At 40.6% G+C, this 20,900-nt stretch overlaps 1 protein-coding gene across 1 annotated transcript in view; it reads right to left on the bottom strand.

Moving 5' to 3' along the window:
- Positions 1-4,418: 4,418 nt before the first annotated feature.
- LOC111977257 (liprin-alpha-3-like) overlaps positions 4,419-20,900 on the bottom strand; it is a 70,980-nt gene continuing 54,498 nt past the window's right edge. The window contains 10 exon segments of the mRNA XM_024006641.2: positions 4,419-5,520; positions 6,472-6,539; positions 6,686-6,848; positions 8,727-8,795; positions 12,604-12,779; positions 13,000-13,097; positions 15,558-15,733; positions 17,625-17,651; positions 18,116-18,178; positions 18,339-18,539. Coding sequence (XP_023862409.1) covers positions 6,487-6,539; positions 6,686-6,848; positions 8,727-8,795; positions 12,604-12,779; positions 13,000-13,097; positions 15,558-15,733; positions 17,625-17,651; positions 18,116-18,178; positions 18,339-18,539 — 1,026 coding nt within the window. The 3' untranslated portion in view covers positions 4,419-5,520; positions 6,472-6,486.

The raw sequence follows: 20,900 nt of genomic DNA, 5'->3' as shown, positions 1-20,900 counted from the left end.
GCGCCTGAATGAGCTCATGGCCTTCATGATAGACCCCTTACTCAATGAGCTCTTATTCTCTCCTCCTTTACAGTAGAAGCCTGAAACAAGGTTCTAAAGACTGTTGACATCTAGTGGAAGCCTTAGGAATTGCAATCGGACCAAATGTCCACTGTATCTTGGATAGGCAAAGAGTTGAAAAACTACAAACCTCAGATTTTCCACTTCCTGGTTGGATTTCTTTCACAGGTTTTTGCCTGCCATTTGAGTTCTGTTATACTCACAGACATCATTCAAACAGTTTTAGAAACTTCAGAGTTATTTCTATCCAAATCTACTAATAATATACATATCTTAGCTTCTGGGCCTGAGTAGCAGGCAGTTTACTCTGGGCACCTTATTCATCCAAGCTACTCAATACAGCCCCCCAGCCATAAGAAGTTAATCCAGCAGCAGTGTCAGATTTCAAAAAGGCTTTACGGCTAAAGTAGACCATTCGTTTATCTGAGGACAGCCTCCTGCATACAAACACATGAAAGTCATATGTCAACCAGCCAGGTGTGACACAAAAGTCAGAAATAACGATATAATTCATGCCTTACCTTTGAAGATCTTCTTCTGTTGGCACTCCAAAATGTCCCAGAAACATCACAAATGGTCCTTTTGTTCAATAAATTCCTTCTTTATATCCACAAAATGTCAATTTATTTGGCACGTTTGATTCAGAAATACACCGGTTTCAACTCGCCCAACATGCCTACAAAGTATCTAATAAGTTACCTGTAAACTTGGTCCAAACATTTCAAACAACTTTCCTAATTCAAACTTAGGTACCTTAAAACGTAAATAATCGATACATTTTAAGACGGGATATACTGTGTTCAATACAGGACGAAAACAAAGTGAAGCGCGTTCCAGGTCGTGCGCACCAGAAGACTTGAGTCACTCCGAGTGACACATGGAAAGAACAAGACTACTTCGTCATTTCTCAAAAGAAAAACATCAACCAATTTCTGGATACCAATTTCTGGATATCATAAGGTGAATGCACCAATTTGTAAGTCGCTCTGGATAAGAGCGTCTGCTAAATGACTTAAATGTAAATGTAAATGTAAATTTCTAAAGGCTGTTGACATCTAGTGGAAGCTATAGGAACTGCAACCATATTCCTATTTAAAAGGGCTTCCCATAGAAACCTAATGGAAAACAGAATAACCTTAACAACAACAAAAAATCCCTGGATGGATTGTGCTCGGGGTTTCGCCTGCCAAATCAGTTCTGTTATACTCACAGACATTATTCAAACAGTTTTAGAAACTTCMGAGTGTTTTCTATCCAAATACACTAATAAGCTTCTGGGCCTGAGTAGCAGGCAGTTTACTTTGGGCACGCTTTTCATCCGGATGTCAAAATACTGCCCCCTAGCCTTAAGAAGTTTTAAACCTACCCTTTCAAATGACTTCAATAGCAACAGTGAATCAATTTAGTTATCAAGCGATCGCTCAATAACTATTCTCAAAATAGCACATTGCTAGTAGTCCGTGACAAATATCAAAGGACCGAGAGACAGCTTCTATCTCAAGGCCATCAGACTGTTAAACAGCCATCACTAAACACAGAGAGGCTGCTGCCTACATACACACTTGAAATCATTGGCCACTTTAACGGATCACTAGTCACATTAATAATGTTTACATATCTTGCATTACTCATCTCATWTGTATATACTGTATTTTATACCATCTATTGCATCTTGCCTATGCCGCTCTGTCATTGCTCATCCATATATTAATATGTATATATTCTTATTCCATTACTTAGATTTGTGTTGATAAGGGAATTTATATGTTTAAAGATAATGATTAAATAATTCCACCCTGAAACCTAACTATGAGTGATCATAGTTTATGTAGCATGTATAAGGAATAACTAAAGTATTAAACGTAAGTCCAACTAGGTTCAGAAGAGACCTGTGAGGGAGAGAAATGTATGTGTATGTGTGTGCCTAAGAAAATACAGAGAAAAATTCAACTGTGTTTGACCCAACCTGGCTAGAACTCTGAGAAACTTATGATAGGACAGGGAGTACTTCTCAAGGTTTCTCTAATCTCGGGGGAATGGAACTGTCGGCTGGGTAGTGATAAACAGTGGTGAGAACTCTGGAGAAGGATACAACTCACCTACAGTTCGTGTGTATGTATGTGCGTAGGATATCTACTGTTTGTGTGGAAGTATGTGCGTAAGTAGGGAGCAAGTATAAAATGGATGCCTTTGTATAATGGACTTCAGAGTACTCTCGTGAATAAACATTTTGACTATTGTAAGCTGGGACTCTGTCTGTTTAATTCAACCATAGTCTTACAAACTCTGGGTTGGAGACTGAGTAGATTCATTTAAGTTTATGAACATTGATAACGGAATTCTCATAACAGTGTGTATTAGGTAGGTGTTGTGGAATTGTTTGATTACATGTTAGATACTGCTGCACTTTCAGAACTAGAAGCACAAGCATTTCACTACACTCGCAATAACATCTGCTAACAATGTGTATGTGACCAATAGAGTTTGATGTAAGTAGGGCTTGGTTAAAACCCTGGATGGGAGACCAAATGAATGGCTGTATATACAGTTGAAGTCGGAAATTTACATACACCTTAGCCAAATACATTTAAACTCAGTTTTTCACAATTCCTGACATTTAATCCTAGTAAAAATTCCCTGTCTTAGGTCAGTTAGGATCACCACTTTATTTTAAGAATGTGAAATGTCAGAATAATAGTAGGGAAATATTTATTTCAACTTATATTTCTTTCATCACATTCCCAGTAGGTCAGAAGGTTACATATACACTCAATTAGTATTTGGTAGTATTGCCTTTATATTGTTTAACTTGGGTCAAACGTTTTGGGAAGCATTCCACAAGCTTCCCACAATAAGTTGGGTGAATTTTGGCCCATTCCTCCTGACAGAGCTGGTGTAACTGAATCAGGTTTGTAGGCCTCCTTGCTCGAACACACTTTTTCAGTTCTGCCCACAATTTTCTACAGGATTGAGGTCAGGGCTTTGTGATGGTCACTCCAATACCTTGACTTTGTTGTCCTTAAGCATTTTGCAACAACTTTGGAAGTATGCGTGGGGTCATTGTCCCTTTTGAAGACCCATTTGCGACCAACCTATAACTTCCTGACTGATGTCTTGAGATGTTGCTTCAATATAGCCACATAAATTTCCTTCCTCATGATGCCATCTATTTTGTAAAGTGCACCAGTCCATCCTCCACCCTGCAAAAAGTACAATCTCTGTCCCGTGTGCAGTTGCAAACCGTAGTCTGGCTTTTTTATGGCGGTTTTGGAGCAATGGCTTCTTCCTTGCTGAGCGGCCTTTCAGGTTATGTCTTTATAGGACTCGTTTTACTGTGGAAATAGATACTTTTGTACCGGTTTCCTCCAGCATCTTCACAAGGTCCTTTGCTGTTGTTCTGGCATTACTTTGCACTTTTCGCACCAAGGTACGTTCATCTCTAGGAGACAGAACGCGTCTACTACAAGTTTGGTTCATCCACCAAACTTGTGGAGGTCTACAATTTTGTTTGAGGTCTTGGCTGATTTCCTTTGATTTTCCCATGATGTCAAGCAAAGACGCACGGAGTTTGAAGGTATGCTTTGAAATACATCCACAGGTACACCTCCAATTGACTCAAATGATGTCAATTAGCCTATCAGAAGCTTCTAAAGCCATGACATCATTTTCTGGAATTTTCCAAGCTGTTTAAAGGCACAGTCAACTTAGTGTATGTAAACTTCTGACCCACTGGAATTGTGATACAGATAATTATAAGTTAAATACTCTGACTGTAAACAATTGTTGTAAAAATTACTTTTGTCATGCACAAAGTAGATGTCCTAACCGACTTGCCAAAACTATAGTTGGTTAACAAGACATTTGTGGAGTGGTTGAAAAARGAGTTTTAATGATTCCAACCTAAGTGTATGTAAACTTCCGACTTCAACTGTAGATAAATTCTCTAGTAGGAGGTGCTGCCCAGCCTATAGTTTTTTTTCTGATAGTGGATATAACGTTGAAGATTTGACATTGTTTCGAAAAGGTACAAATTCAACATATTTTATACAAGGTTCATCTATGTTGAAAACTGGTTTCAATGATGACATAATCCAGTGATTGAAAAAACAGTTTACGTTGATAACTTTTTCAAATCCAATGTATTTTCAATGTAGATTCCACGTCACAWTACGTTGACAAATTACGTTGATTCAACCAATTTGTGCCCAGTGGGAACCTGATACGAGGGAAGGATTAAAAAAGAATCAAGAACACAGCAAGGAACTGCTCCTGTTGACCTTCCATAGGAAGGATTACAAAACCTTATTTGGAAGAGGAATTATAATGCGGAACAAGAAATTAAACACTTAGTTTCCATCCATTTTACAGGTATTTTTTAATTACAGCTTTTACAATCATTATCATTATTGTTATATTATTTTCAATTATCATCACTACTCTTCATTAATTTAAATCATAAGTTGTTTTTAAAATGTACATATACAATYTTATCTTAAATGTCCATAACTTAAAACGCATTTACTTTAAACAAAAATTACAGTCAGTCTTAACTAAGTATAAAATGAACATACAGTTCAGATACACACACACAAAAAAATTATACAAATAAAACACACATTTTACAAATTACCCGTACCCAAGCTTTCATGTCATTACATGATTGATATCATTAATCTCACTCTAAAATGGTTTTGTTTTGGCATGCATATTAACAAACTTTTTTGTTGTTGGAACAGGATTTTGTCATAATGCACTTCACTCATTGTCCATTGTCCTTCTCATTGTGCACCTCATGTTGAATGTTATGGCTTAAGAACATGATTCCATTCCCTCACATACTCTCCCTTCATAACTGTTTATAACCCTTATAACTTATTTCGTAACCTCCCTCTCCCCTAACACAGTGTTCCTCAACCTCTGGTCCACAGACCGATCAGTTCCTTGGATGATGCTGACTGGTCCCTCAGATGGTTAGCTGTACCTGATTTAGTCAGTTCTCAAGTGCTCGTTTTAATGTAAATGGTTCCCCAAGAGAGAAGGACCTTAACTTGTGGGTCCTTAGTAAAGAAAAGACCTTATCTTGCCTGTTCATGTCACAAAAAGGTTGAGAAACACGATCCCAATACCATGTTCTGAGATTTTAACAGATCGGGTATGCATGTTCTCTCGACAGTCCCCCAAAAAGAGAGAGAGAGAGACAGAGACAGAGACAGACAGAGAGAGACAGAGACAGAGACAGAGACAGACAGAGAGAGAGACAGAGAGAGAGAGAGACAGAGAGAGAGACAGAGAGAGAGACAGAGCGAGACAGATGGACATTCACTCTATTTTTGCATCTTTTCATTCTCTCACATTGTCCTTGTTTCTTGAAGGATTCCAAATGAATTCTTGTTGTTTGTGTTCTATTCTCCATTTTGTTGATGATCTTCATCTTAAACTGGGTGGATTTTTTTTCGGACTCTAAAACAAAGACAGGGTTGATAAATAATGAAGCAACCAAAAAATAACTGCATTTCAGTGTGGGTCGGCTCTTTTCTGAAACGTGTTTGGATGACTGAGATGACTGAAATGACAAATGTGTTCTGATGACAGTACTGAAAGGACTGAAATATTTTGGGATGATGGCTCACTGAAATTAGTGGAATGTTTTTGGATAACTGATATTACTTACTGAAATGTGTTTGGATGCATGAGATAACTGAAATGACATGTTTAGGTGACTGAAGTTCAGACACTTACAGAAGGTGACAAAAGCACCATTCAAAATGTAAAAAAGTTGATGCTTTGTTGAGCCAGGAATGACCATTGACTACTTTACAACCAGTGGTGGAAAAAGTACCCAATCTTCATACTTGAGTAAAAGTAAAAGATACCTTAATAGAAAATGACTCAACTACTGAGTATCAAAAGTAAATGTAATTCCAAAAAATACTTAAGTATCAAAAGTAAAAGTATGAATCATTTCACATTCCTTATATTAAGCAATCCAGATGGCACCGTGTTCTTGTTTTTATAATTTACGGATAGCCAGGGGCATGCTCCAACACGAAGACATKATTTACAAACAAAGCATGTGTTTAGTGAGTCTGCCAGATCAGAGGCAGTAGGGATGACCAGGGATGTTCTCTTGATAAGTGTGTGAATTAGACCATTTTCCTGTCCTGCTAATAAGCATTCCAAATGTAGCAAGTACTTTCATGTGTCAGGGAAAACGTACGGAGTAAAAGGTACATACTTTCAATAAGAATGTAGTGAAATAAAAGTTGTCAAAAATATAAATAGTAAAGTACAGATACCCKAAAAAACTTCTTAAGTAGTACTTCCAAGTATTTTTACTTCWGTACTTTACACCAGTGTTTACAACTTTGTACACGTTTATGATATTATTTGGCAATTAAGTATTTTTCTCACCTGGTGTGCTTATCTCTAGCAGGAATATGTTCTCACTGACCCTGACTCACCCCTGGGCCCGGAGTTCACTGAAACAGATAGCATTACGATTTTAAACACCAGTCAATGACACTAGATTTCCAGTCGATAACACTGAAATGATTGGTCAGCATGGAACCAATGACTCAAATAGCAGGTACCCGGGGGAAGGAGATGAAAGAGACGACCACCTCACCTTCACTTTGGACTTTCCTCAGGGTGACGGAGGGSMTGGAGATTGCGGAGGCACGGAAGTTGGCGGGTAACGTTTCCGAGGAATCAGAGGTCACGCCCCGGAGGTCCTTCTCTCTGAACATCTTTCTCCACGAGGGTGAACGACTGAATGTCTTAGTGCCATCCTGTCAACGAGACAATATTGCATGATGATATAAGATTTACCAAGTGCTAGTTAAAGTCAGAAGTTTACATACACCTTAGRCAAAAACATTTCAACTCAGTTTTTCACAATTTCTGACATTTAATCCAGGTAAATATTCCCTGTTTTAGGTCAGTTAGGATCACCACTTTATTTTAAGAATGTGAAATGTCAGAATAATAGAGAATGATTTATTTCAGCTTTCATTTCTTTCATCACATTCCCAGTGGGTCAGAAGTWTACATACACTCAATTAGTATTTGGTAGCATTGTCTTTAAATTGTTTAACTTGGGTCAGACATTTTGGGTAGCCTTCCACAAGCTTCCCACAATAAGTTGGGTGACTTTTCGCCCATTCCTCCTGAGAGAGCTGGTGTAACCGAGTCAGGTTTGTAGGCCTCCTTGCTCGCACACACTTTTTCAGTTCTGCCCACAAATTTTCTATAGGTTTGAAGTCAGGGCTTTGTGATGGCCACTTCAATACTTTGACTTTGTTGTCCTTAAGCCATTTTGCCACAGCTTTGGAAGTATGCTTGGGGTCATTGTCCATTTGGAAGTCCCATTTGCGACCAAGCTTTAAACGTCCTGGCTGATGTCTTGAGATGTTGCTTCAATATATRCACATAATTTTCCTAGCTCATGATGCCATCTARTTTGTGAAGTGCACCAGTCTCCCCTGCAGCAAAGCACCCTAACAGYGGTMCATGGTTGGGATGGTGTACTTTGGCTTGCAAGCCTCCCCCTTTTTCCTCCAAACATAACAATGGTCATTATGGCCAAACAGTTCTATTTTTGWTTCATCAGATCAGAGGACATTTCTCCAAAAAGTACAARRTTTGTCCCCATGTGCAGTTGCAAACTGTAGTCTGGCTTTTCATGGCGGTTTGGAGCAGTGGCTTCTTCCTTGCTGAGRGGCCTTTCAGGTTATGWCGATATAGGGCTCGTTTTACTGTGGATATAGATCATTTTGTATCTGTTTCCTCCAGAATCTTCACCAGATCCTTTGCTGTTGTTCTGGGATTGATTTGCACTTTTTGCACCAAAGTACGTTCATCTCTAGGAGACAGAACGCGTCTCCTTCCTGAGCGGTATGACGGCTGCGTGGTCCCATGGTGTTTATACTTGCGTACTATTGTTTGTACAGATGAACGTGGTACCTTCAGGCAGTTAGAAATTGCTCCCAAGGATGAACCATACTTGTGGAGGTCTACAATTTTTTTTTCTGAGATCCTGGCTGATTTCTTTTGATTTTCCCGTAATGTCAAGGAAAGAGGCACTGAATATGAAGGTAGGCCTTGAAATAAGTCCACAGGTACACCTCCAATTGACTCAAATGATGTCAATTAGCCTATCAGAAGCTTCTAAAGCATTGACATCCTTTTCTGGAATTTTCCAAGCTGTTTAAAGGAACAGTCAACTTAGTATATGTAAACTTCTGACCCACTTGAATTGTGATACAGTGAATTATAAGTGAAATAATCTCTGTAAACAACTGTTGGAAAAATTACTTGTGTCATGCACAAAATAGATGTCCTTACCGACTTGCCAAAACRATAGATTGTTAACAAGAAATTTGTGGAGTGGTTGAAAAACGAGTTTTAATGATTCCAACCTAAGTGTATATAAACTTCCGACTTCAACTGTAGGTATACTATTGAACAGCATGTGGGGAAAATACATGCACATGGTTCCCAGTTAATGTTGGTAGAAACAAACTGCCTTTCTTCATGAGCAAAGCCTTCGGCAAGCAAATAATCCATTTCATAAAGATTGTAACGCTTGCTTGTACGAGTCATTAACATTGAGCATAACTGTATTGATGCTGTTTTCATTGGCATTCTTTGATTATTATTATTTTTACCTCATCTGGTCTTCTCTCAGTTCCCATGGAGATGAGGGCATTGTACTCCTTCTCCAGCGTCTGCCTCGCCTGGGAGAGAAAGAATGAGTGTATTAAGATTAGAATTAAGATTATCAAGGGCATTTAGTGATTACATTGAATTACAAAACAGTTGTAAATGAAGTAGGTTGGCGATTGTGATGAATGATGGTTGTTCTGAATAGACTACGATAGTAGAATGGGTAATGCCTGTGCTCTGATTGGATAGTGGTCAGCCCGTCGGCATGGCTGGATTTTAGAGAACATTTTAGAGGACCCCATCTTGGCTGTGTAGAGACTTTTTTTATATTTAAGGACATTTTCTGCAATTCTACAAGTTTCTCAATGGAGTTGAAAGAAATTGTGTCAGTTTTAAAGGTGTGATATGCAGAAATCGCATCGCCATTTCCTGGTTAAAAAAATTCTAATAGTTTGCCTAATTTCAATTTGTGTGACAAAATAAGCAACAAAAACAAGTAGAGAATCATTGTACCATTTAAATCGCTGTGAAATATATTTTAACGAAAAATATTGAAATTTCTGCTTGTTTGAAGCTGGTGTACAAAAGTATCAAAGTACGAGATTAAAAGATGCAAAAACTAAACATAAGAATGGTAGGCATAGAGAACTCGCACATAGAACACATCTACTGCTTCTTAGACTTGCTTTCAATGAGAATGACAGATCTATAACTCACATTTCTATATGAATTTGGTCAGGTCACCCAAAAAGTGACATATTGCAGCTTTAAAGTAAATGTCTTAGCTTTTATTTTAGTGATTGTTAGTTCTCAAACATTATATTATTAAAATATATAGGTCCATTATTATCTTTATGTCTGGTTTTAGTTGTTTAGGTTTACACTGAAAGCATTTTTCCATCATAAAATAAATATGAAAAAACTTAGATTTCCATGGCAGAAAAATCCCTGGTGGTGAGTACCTGCATGTTCTGATTGGACTACTGTACACAAAAATATGCTGGGTTGTTTGGATGATCCAACTGCTGGGTTGCAGGCATTGGGCCACTTAGTTGGGTTGTTTACTTTAAAAAGAGCAAGGTTGGGTTATTGATGCTGATAGACCGTAGGCGTGGCTTAGTAGGGGCATGGCTTTCAGGTAGTGCAAATGTCATTCCGGTTAATCTGTTCTGTTGTTGTATTGTTATCACATGAAGGTTGAACACTAATGCTTTTATAGCTTTAATAAGGGTCACACAAGTGTATGAGTCAAAAGCCTATGCATATCTAAATGTTGGGATAGCTACCACTTTGTTACAATATTAAAAATACTATTATTCATTTCATATCAGAATATGGAAAATTWAAATTTACAGCGTACAAACTTAACATGATGAACAGGAATGACATTTACTCTCACGGGTGGGCAAAAATAACTGTCTGAAAGCCACGCCTGCAAATMACCTATGGATTAGAATAAAAAAATGGTTTGTGTTATCCTTGGGATGTCCCTACCCTTAACCCTACCTGCATTTTACTGTTAGTCTACATCTGTTGTTTACGAAGCTTGTGACYAATACAATTTGATTTGAATGGATAAAGCCATCGATCACGTGACACCATTCATTCCTATGTGAAGACTCAATAGCGCATTGAAGCCAAAMGAAGTCGGTTAAGATGGCGTCTCATGGAGACATACCATGCACAGTTTGAGCTACTCCAGGAAGTGATGTTGCAGGCTAGCTAGATTGCTTCACCTCTCACTGAGTAACTCGAGTTGAAGGCCGACCGGTGTACTGCAGGCTGCCATTAGCAACTCAAATATAACTTCTTCRGTGTTCGATTTTAAAATAATAAGTTAAAGGACATACTCACACAGGCCAGTTTATTAAGTACACCATCCACGGTCACGGAAATTATTATTTCTACAGACAGTGAGTCACGTGGCTGTGCCTTACTATACAAAGCAGGCAGACAGGCATCGAGGCATTCAGTTACTGTTCGATTGAATGTGCAAAATGAGTGACCTAAGCGACTTTGAGCGTGGTATGATCGACGGTGCCAGGCGTGCCGGATCCAGTATCTCAGAAACAGCCACCCTCCTGGGCTTTTCACGCACGACAGTGTCTAGGGTTTACAGAGAATGGTGTGACAAAAAAATAAATAAACATCCAGTCAGCGGCAGTCCTGTGGGCGAAATAAATGAGTGAGGTCGAAAGAGAATGGCAAGAATTGTGCAAGCTAACAGGTGGGCCACGAACAGGCAGGCAAATAAATGCGCAGTACAACAGTGGTTTGCAGAACGACATCTCAGAACGCACAACTGGTCGATCCTTCCTATGGATCAGCTATTGCAGCAGACGACCACAACAGGTTCCACRKCTATCAGCTAAAAACAAGAAGAAGTGACTCCAGTGGGCACACGATCACCAACACTGGACAATTGGACGGTTTCTGTTGTGTCATGTTGATGGCAGAGTCATGATTTGGCGTAAGCAGCATGAGTCCATGGCCCCATCCTGGCTGGTGTCAACAGTACAGGCTGGTGGCKGMGGTGTACTGGTGTGGGGAATGTTTTCCTGGCAGACATTAGGTCCCTTGARACCAATTGKGCAACAAATGTTTCCAAAACCTTGTAGAATCCATGCACCGAAGATTTCAGGCTATTCTGTAGGCAAAGGGTGGTCTGACCCGGAAGAAGACGGGTGTACTTAATACACTGTCAGGTGACTGTACATCTGGTGTATTACAAGCTATTATTGGTACCATGATTGTGTTTAAAAACTTTACACAAACATTTACCACGAAGATTGCAATTTTTCCATTCACTATAACGGGGGATCCTGTTTTCTGATAACAATTCCTGCAGTACCACGGTTGGCTTTGAACTTCCGTGGCTTCAATGAGAGGGGGCAGTCATTCACCCCTGGGTCAACCCAGCATGAAAGTGATGGTTAAATTAGCCAATGTTTGTGTAATCCAAACATATTGGGTTATTCACACAACACAACTGGCTGGGTCAAAATAACCCATTGTGTGTTCTGTCCAATATTTACCCGAATATCCGAACAGACATTATTATTCGATTACTTGTGAGAGTATATATTTTTTTATTTAAAAAAATAAATATATAATAATTTAATATAATAAGTATTTATTTTTATTAAAAGGCTTTGACTAAAATTGTATTCTCTATGTGACCTTGCTACATGCAAGGATAGACCATGACATTAAAAATGTTTATAAAACAACAGTTTTATGACAGTTTTGATGACAGTTTTTATGAGTGTGCCCATGAAAAAAGACTTACCGGCAGCCTACACACTTTTCACGCGTGTAGCTTGTTATTGTCAGTCAATCAAAACAGCTTTACTGTCAGAGGCTCTATGTGTGGCAGTGAAGTGGGAGAGTAGGCTACAATGATCATCCAATAGGTGGGCTGTTGATTAATATGAATAGAGTTGTTGGACGGGGAGCGCAGATAAATAGCCTCAATTAGCCTTGCTAGCTAGCTGGCTAACTTAGCTGGCTAGTGTAGCTAGCTAGCTTCTTAACTTCAACTTGATGCAGTCAAGACAGACACTACCAGATGAGATGATAAACGTGTTGCTGCAATAGGTTGTCTAACTTGCGCGAGTTGGTTTGGCTACTTTCTCTCTACCCCTCCATGTCAGACACTCTGCCCCTCCCGCACCGTTCTGTGCTGAAACAAGCAGAGTACACCTCTTGAGTCGCACGAGCAAGTCCCCATTGAAGTGTAAAATGTATTTAGACTATCCGGACACCATGATATTATTCGTATAGTGAAATTATTTCAAAAGCCCATCCCTAGCGTTGGGTTAGCAAACTGGGTCGTTTTTAACCCGGCATTTTTTGGAGTGTAGCAGGAAGGGAAGGTACCTGTGTGTTCTGATTGGGCATCTGGAGGAGCAGGGCTAGGTCGGTGTAATCAAACGTGTCGTCCAGGGCTAGGAGGGCCCCATGGACCCCACTCTCTGTGAGATTATCTGCAAACTCCTTTAGCCCAATGGCCTGGACCCAACACATCACTCGATCATTGGACCATACCATCACATCTAGGGAGCGGGCAGAAAGAGGCCGCTACTGTAGTACAATAACAATCAAGTGGGGTTACAAATACAGTGAACATTTGCATTTGAGAGACAAAGAATTTGGCGACGTTATAGCCCAAGTTACCCGTTTTATTTGCAAGACAACAATCATTGGCAATATCAGACGAGCCCCCAAATACGTTATGGTTCAAGATACCTGTACGTATACTGTACGTATGCTCACCTTGGTTCTGATGTTGGTTCTCATCCCTCCTCCTTTCAAGCTCCTTCCTGTCGTAGTTCAAACGCTTCAAGCACATGATGCCATAATGCAGACTGACCCTGCGAGAGAGAGAGAGAAAGAGAGGGAGAAAGAGAGAGAAAAGAGCGTTACTGTTGATGTCCTCACAACCAAACAACCAAACACATTAAAAACCCTGACGCAGAGAAACTGGAGATAAGAAAACGATTGAGTAGGGTAGACCAGGGTTGGTTGTCACAGTGCTAATTACTCCCAATCTAAATGGCACTCTAATATTTTCAAGGTTAAAATATGTGAATTCTTTGAAAGAACTCGGACACCTGGTCAATTCATGTCATACATCCATGGACATACTACCTCAATTGGCCCGACCAACCAGTGCTCCCGCACATTGGCTAACTGGGCTATCTGAATTGTGTCCCACCTCCCGCCAATCCCTCCTTTTATGCTACTGCTACTCTCTGTTCATCATATATGCATAGTCACTTTAACCATACCTACATGTACATACCACCTCAATAAGCCTGACTAACCGGTGTCTGTATATAGCCTCGCTACTCTTATTTTCAAATGTATTTTTACTGTTGTTTTATTTCTTTACTTACCTACACACAAACACATACCTTTTTTTCGCACTATTGGTTAGAGCCTGTAAGTAAGCATTTCACTGTAAGGTCTACACCTGTTGTATTCGGCACACGAAATCAAATAAACTTTGATTTGAACATGACATACATCCAGTAACTACCATCATAATTAGCATGGGGGGGTAGTGGATGGTTGTCACATGAAATATGGGGTTGGTTGTCACTATCAACTCCATTATAGTAAATCCCAAGCTCTTTGTGCATGTGCTATAAAAGCTCCCTTTGTTGCCCCTCTCTCACACATATTTGTTTCTGTCACACACCCACATGTGCAAACACACGCATACACTCACAAATTTACTAAAAAGGTACTTTGTTATTCTCACGGCCTAAAATGCTGAATTTTGTTAGGAATATCATTCGATCAAAGAAAGGCAATTTTTTTGTATACTATATTGCTTTATTTCCTGTAACAAAAGGTATACACTTCTAGCAAAAACCAACCCCATACTGGTTGTCACAAGTGGACAGAGTGTGTGGTGGCTTATGGAATAAGATAGGAGAATAAAAATGGTCCCCGTTTCAAACCAWGTAAGTCTTTGGTCTTTCTCCTGATATTGAAAAAATTATTGTAAGATACACTACATAACCAAAAGTATGTGGAAACCTGCTCGTCGATCATCTCATTCCAAAATATCATTCCACTAGATGTTGGAACATTGCTGCGGGGACTTGCTTCAATTCAGCCACAAGAGCATTAGTGAGATCGGGCACTGATGTTGGGRGATCAGGCCTGGCTCGCAGTTGGCGTTCCAATTCATCCCAAAGGTGTTTGACGGGGTTGAGGTCAGGGCTCTGTGCAGGCCAGTCAAGTTCTTCCACACCGATCTCAACAAACCATTTCTGTATGGACCTCGCTTAGTGCACGGGGGCATTGTCATGCTGAAACAGGACTGGGCCTTCCCCAAACTGTTGGCACAAAGATGGAAGCACAGAATCGTCTAGAATGTCATCGTATGCTGTAGCATTAAGGTTTCCCTTCAATGGAACTAAGGTGCCTAGCCCGAAACATGAAAAATAGCTGCTCTAGAGTCCAATGGCGACAAGCTCTACACAACTCCAGCCGACGCTTGGCATTGTGCATGGTGAGGCTTTTTCATGAAAACKCATTTCATGACGCTCCCGACGAACGTGCTGACGTTCCAAACTGCCTCTGGAAGCAACTCGGTAGTGAGTGTTGCAACCGAGGACAGACCATTTAAACMCGTTACGCACTTCACCACTTGGGCAGTCCCGTTCTGTGAGCTTGTCTGGCCTATCACTTCTCGGCAAAGCCGTTGTTGCTCCTAGTCGTTTCCACTTCACAATAACAGCACTTACAGTTGACCCGAGGCAGCTCTAGCAGAGCAGAAAATTTGACGAACTGACTTGTTGGAAAGGTGGCGTCCTATGATGGTGCCACGTTGAAAGTCAATGAGCTCTTCAGTAAGTCCATTCTACTGCCAATGTTTGTCTATGGAGATTGCATGGCCGTGTGCTAAATTTTATACACCTGTCAGCAAAAGGTGTGGCTGAAGTAGCCGAATCCACTCATTTGAAGGGGTGTCCACATACGTTTGTATATATAGTGTATACTGGTGCTAAGAAATACACACAAGAGTAAAACGTGTGACAACCAACCCCTTCTCCTCTAGAGAAGAGGAATGAAAGAGATGATGATAAGAAATACATGTAAAAAKCATTGAAATATGTAACTGAGCAGAGGACACTAGATAAGATGCCCTTTGGTTTAATATTCTGTTGATGATCAGTATTTTATTTGTTTTCATGCAGCACATAAATTAAGGAAGCAGATGTGCCAAATCAATACGAAGATTTTGGCATGAATCTGCTTCCATACATGGAATGCCTTTCGATGACAGCAAAGATTGATTGAAACTATTTGAATCCAACCTGTGGAAGCTGTCCACCATTTTAAGCTGTCCCCTAAGCTCCTTCTTGGTGAGGTGGTCCAGCATGCGAGCATCCACCAGAGACTCCATGAAGTAGGAACGGTACTGGGGCAGACCCAGGCTGGGCAACCACTCATTCCCTACCCACTCATGATTCATGTCCCCATAGGCCAGGATCTAGATGGGGGGCAAAGAGGGAGGGAGAGAGAAGGGGTGTGGGGATACAAAACATAGGGGGGAAAGAGGGAGGCGGYATATAAAAACGAGAGAAAAAGTGGGTAAGAGAGAGCACCAGACAGTGAGAATCGATGGCCTCTGAAAGACAATTTATTTAAATTTCCTAAATTTCCTTCCAAAATCTTCTCTGAGAATAGATGAAATAATTTAACATTTGAACATTTGGATTTGGGATATACAGTTGAAATCAGAGGTTTACATACACTTAGGTTGGAGTCATTAAAACTCATTTTTCAACCACTCCACAAATTTCTTGTWAACAAACTATAATTTTCCCAACAATTGTTTACAGACAAATTATTTCACTTATAAATCACTGTATCACAATTCAAGTGGGTCAGAAGTTTACATATACTAAGTTGACTGTTCCTTTAAGCAGCTTGGAAAATTCCAGAAAATGATGTCATGGCTTTAGAAGCTTCTGATAGGCTAATTGACATCATTTGAGTCAATTGGAGGTGTACCTGTGGCTTATTTCAAGGCCTACCTTCATATTCAGTGCCGCATTCCTTGACATTATGGGAAAATCAAAAGAAATCAGCCAGGACCTCAGAAAAAAAAATTGTAGACCTCCACAAGTATGGTTCATCCTTGGGAGCAATTTTTAAACGCCTGAAGGTACCACGTTCATCTGTACAAACAATAGTACGCAAGTATAAACACCATGGGACCACGCAGCCGTCATACCACTCAGGAAGGAGACGTGTTCTGTCTCCGAGAGATGAACGTACTTTGGTGCGAAAAGTGCAAATCAATCCCAGAACAACAGCAAAAGATCTTGTGAAGATGCTGGAGGAAACAGGTACAAAATGATCTATATCCACAGTAAAACGAGCCCTATATCGACATAACCTGAAAGGCCGCTCAGCAAGGAAGAAGCCACTGCTCCAAAACCGCCATAAAAAAAGCCAGACTACGGTTTGCAACTGCACATGGAGACAAAGATTGTACTTTTTGGAGAAATGTCCTCTGGTCTGATGAAACAAAAATAGAACTGTAATGACCATCGTTATGTTTGGAGGAAAAAGGGGGATGCTTGCAAGCCGAAGAACACCATCCCAACCGTGAAGCACGGGGGTGGCAACATCATGTTGTGGGGGTGCTTTGCTGCAGGAGCGACTGGTGCACTTCACAAAATAGATGGCATCATGAGCTAGGAAAATTATGTGGATATGTTGAAACAACATCTCAAGACATCAGTCAGGAAGTTAAAGCTTGGTCGCAAATGGGTCTTCCAAATGGACAATGACCCCAAGGATACTTCCAAAGTTGTGGCAAAATGGCTTAAGGACAACAAAGTCAAGGTATTGGAGTGGCCATCACAAAGCCCTGACCTCAATCCTATTGAAAATGTGTGGGCAGAACTGAAAAAGCATGTGCGAGCAAGGAGGCCTACAAACCTGACTCAGTTACACCAGCTCTCTCAGGAGGAATGGGCCAAAATTCACCCAACTTATTGTGGGAAGCTTGTGGAAAGCTACCCAAAACGTCTGAACCAAGTTAAATAATTTAAAGGCAATGCTACCAAATACTAATTGAGTGTATGTAAACTTCTGACCCAGTGTATGTAAACTTCTGACCCACTGGGAATGTGATGAAATGTTATTCTGACATTTCACATTCTTAAAATAAAGTGGTGATCCTAACTGACCTAAGACAGGAGATTTTTACTTGGAATAAATGTCAGGAACTGTGAAAAACTGAGTTTAAATGCATTTGGCTAAGGTGGATGTAAACTTCCGACTTCAACTGTATGGTCTGTTTGCAATGTGATATAATCAATATAGTTTTGCTGATCCTGATAATAATATTATCGACAAAAACAACTCACCTGGTCCCAGCTGAACTCCTTCACTTCCTTCAGGCAAAGGAAGGAGAAAAAAAGGATAGATATAGAGGGAGAGGGAGAAGGAACGATTGCCAGAACGGTAAATGGCAGGAGGCATTATGGAGAGGAGAATATATAAGGAAGGATGGGCAGAAGGAGGAATAGTTTGTTAGTGAAGGAAAATTAGTTGGAGAAACACTACATTCAAAGAGAAATTGGGGGAGTAGTGGGGGAAAGGTGCAGCAATACATGCCTAATCAGAGACAAAGACAAAGAAAACAAATGATAAATGGCATTTCATTCAGCATAGTCTCAAGTTGCCTGATGATTTTAAGCCAGTTAAATGTGTACCATACAATCTTATACAGTTTCGAATGAATACACTATCGTTAGATAATTGTGTTGCACGAAATGTCTTAATTTGTTGAACATTTTGAAATAAGATATTTTCTAAAGGGAACTTAAATCAAATACAAAAATACAAAACAGCTTACTGGTTTTATGGTAGCGGTCAATGACTCCATTTCTGCATGAGTCATCCAGATATTACTGGTCGACTGTGACGTCATTGAGGACAATTTGAGATTGGAAAGGAATAAATGATTAGTTTGAATACATTTTCACTCAGACATATTCAAACTTCTGGATGTGTAGCAAGTATGTTACTGAACATATGCTAATGTTTGTGTGCAGGTTGTTACGTATTGTATCACTTACAGAGTGTGTGCTGGCCGGTGCCGAGGGGCTGGTGAGGGACACCATCTCCTGAATGGCCAGGCGCAGTTTAAGGCGGTGCAGGGGGTTACTGATGCCAATCTCCCGCTGGATCTCTGTGTCCGACAGGTTGGCCATAATGGCACCGCTCTTCACATTGGCACGACACGCAGCCACATACCAGGCGGGCATGCCCACCCACAACTAAGACGAGGGAGACAGAATATGAGAATATTTACACACATATACCTGCCGATAAGGCTGAATTGAATAATATGTTCATCATGTACAATAACAGTACAAAAGTTGACACCTACTCATTCAATGGCTTTTCTTTATTTTTCCTATTCTCTACACTGCAGAATTATAGTGAAGACATCAAAACTATGAAATAACACATATGGAATCATGTAGTAACCTAAAAGGCGTTAAACATATCAACATATATTTTATATTTGAGATTCTTCAAAGTAGCCACCCTTCGCCTTGATGACAGCTTTGCACACTCTTGGCATTCTCTCAACCAGCATCATGAGGTAGTCACCTGGAATATATTTCKKTTAACAGGTGGGCCTTGTTAAAAGTTAATTGGTGGAATTTCTTTCCTTCTTAATGCGTTTGAGCCAATCAGTTGTGTTGTGACAAGGTAGGGGTGGTATACAGAAGATAGCCCTATTTGGTAAAAGACCAAGTCCATATTATGGCATGAACAGCTCAAATAAGCAAAGAGAAACGACAGTCTATCATTACTTTAGAACATGAGGTCAGTCAACACGGAAAATTTCAAGAACTTTGAAAGTGAAGTTGCAAAAACCATCAAGAGCTATGATGAAACTGGCTCTCACGAGGACCGCCACAGAAAAGGYAGACCCAGAGTTACCTCTGTTGCAGAGGATAAGCTCATTAGAATTAACTGCAACTCAGATTGCAGGCCAAATAAATGCTTCACAGAGTTCAAGTAACAGACATCACTCAATGCAAGATGGCGCCGACAGAGATGGTCGCCTCGCCTTAGGAAACTATGCAGTTATGTTTTTTTTATGTATTATTTTATGCATTATTTCTTACATGTTAGCCCAGGAAATCTCAAGTGTTATTACATACAGCTGCGAAGAACTATTGGAAATAAAAGCGATGACAACTTACCAACATTACGACCAGGAATAAGTCTTTCCCGAAGCGGATCCTTTGTTCGGAACCTCCACCRTGGACATGGGATCTTATCCCAGAAGCTGACCCAAAACAACGCGGTCGCCGCGGGAGAGGCAGACGGAGTGGCCTACTGGTCAGACTCAGAAGGCGAGCACACCATCCACTGCTCCCGAGCATATTACTCGGCAATGTCCCAATCTCTAGATAACAAGGTKGACGAATTTAGGGCACAAGTTGCCTTCCAGAGAGACATCAGTGATTGTAACATTCTCTGTTTCACGGAAATATGGCTCACTCGGGATATGTTGTGAGAGTCGCAACAGTCACCCGGTTTCTTCATGCATCGCGCCGACAAACAAACATCTCTCTGGTAAGAAGAAGGGCGGGGGTGTATGACTTATAATTAACGACTCATGGTGTAATCACAACAACATACAGGAACTTAAGTAATTTTGTTCACCTGAGCTAGACCTTACAATCAAATGCCGACCGCATTATCTTCCGCATTATCTTCRCCCCCCCCCCCAAGCAGATACCTCGACGGCCCTGAAAGAACTTCACTGGACTCTATGTAAACTGGAAACCATACATCCTGAGGCTGCATTTATTGTAGCCGGGGATTTTAACAAAGCTAACCTGAGAACGAGACTTCCTAAATTCTATCAGCATATCGAATGCGAGACATGGGCTGCTAGCATTCTGGATCATTGCTAGTCTAACTTCTGGGATGCATACAAAGCCTTCCCCTGCCCTGCCTTCGGCAAATCTGACCATGACTCCATTTTGTTGCTCCCAGCCTATAGACAGAAACTAAAACAGGAAATGCCCATGCTCAGGTCCGTCCAACGCTGGTCTGACCAATCGGATTCCGCGCTTCAGGATTGCTTCGATCACGTGGACTGGGATATGTTCTGGATAGCCTCAGACAACAAGATGGATGTATACGCTGACTCGGTGGGCAAGTTTATTTGCAAGTGCATCGGAGATGTCATACCCACGGTGACTATTAAAACATGTCCTAACCAAAAACCGTGGATTGATGGCAGCATTCGCGCAAAACTGAAAGCTCGAACCCCCGCTTTTAATCATGGCAAGGCAACTGGAAACATGACCGAATACAAACAGTGCAGCTATTCCCTCCGCAAGGCAATCAAAACAAGCAAAGCGTCAGTATAGAGACAAAGAGTCGCAATTCAACGGCTCAATCACGGGACGTATGTAGCAGGGTCTACAGTCAATCACTGWTTACAAAAAGAAAACCAGCCCCGTCGCAGACATCGACGTCTTGCTCCCAGACAAATTAAACAACTTCCTTYCTCGCTTTGAGGACAATACAGTGCCACTGACATGGCCCGCTACCAAAGCCTGTGGGCTCTCCTTCTCCGTGGCCAACGTGAGTAAAACATTTAAACG

The sequence above is a fragment of the Salvelinus sp. IW2-2015 genome, linkage group LG17 (genome assembly GCF_002910315.2).
Source record: "Salvelinus sp. IW2-2015 linkage group LG17, ASM291031v2, whole genome shotgun sequence".
Lineage (NCBI taxonomy): Eukaryota > Metazoa > Chordata > Actinopteri > Salmoniformes > Salmonidae > Salvelinus > Salvelinus sp. IW2-2015.
This window is presented reverse-complemented; position numbering and strand designations above follow the sequence as displayed.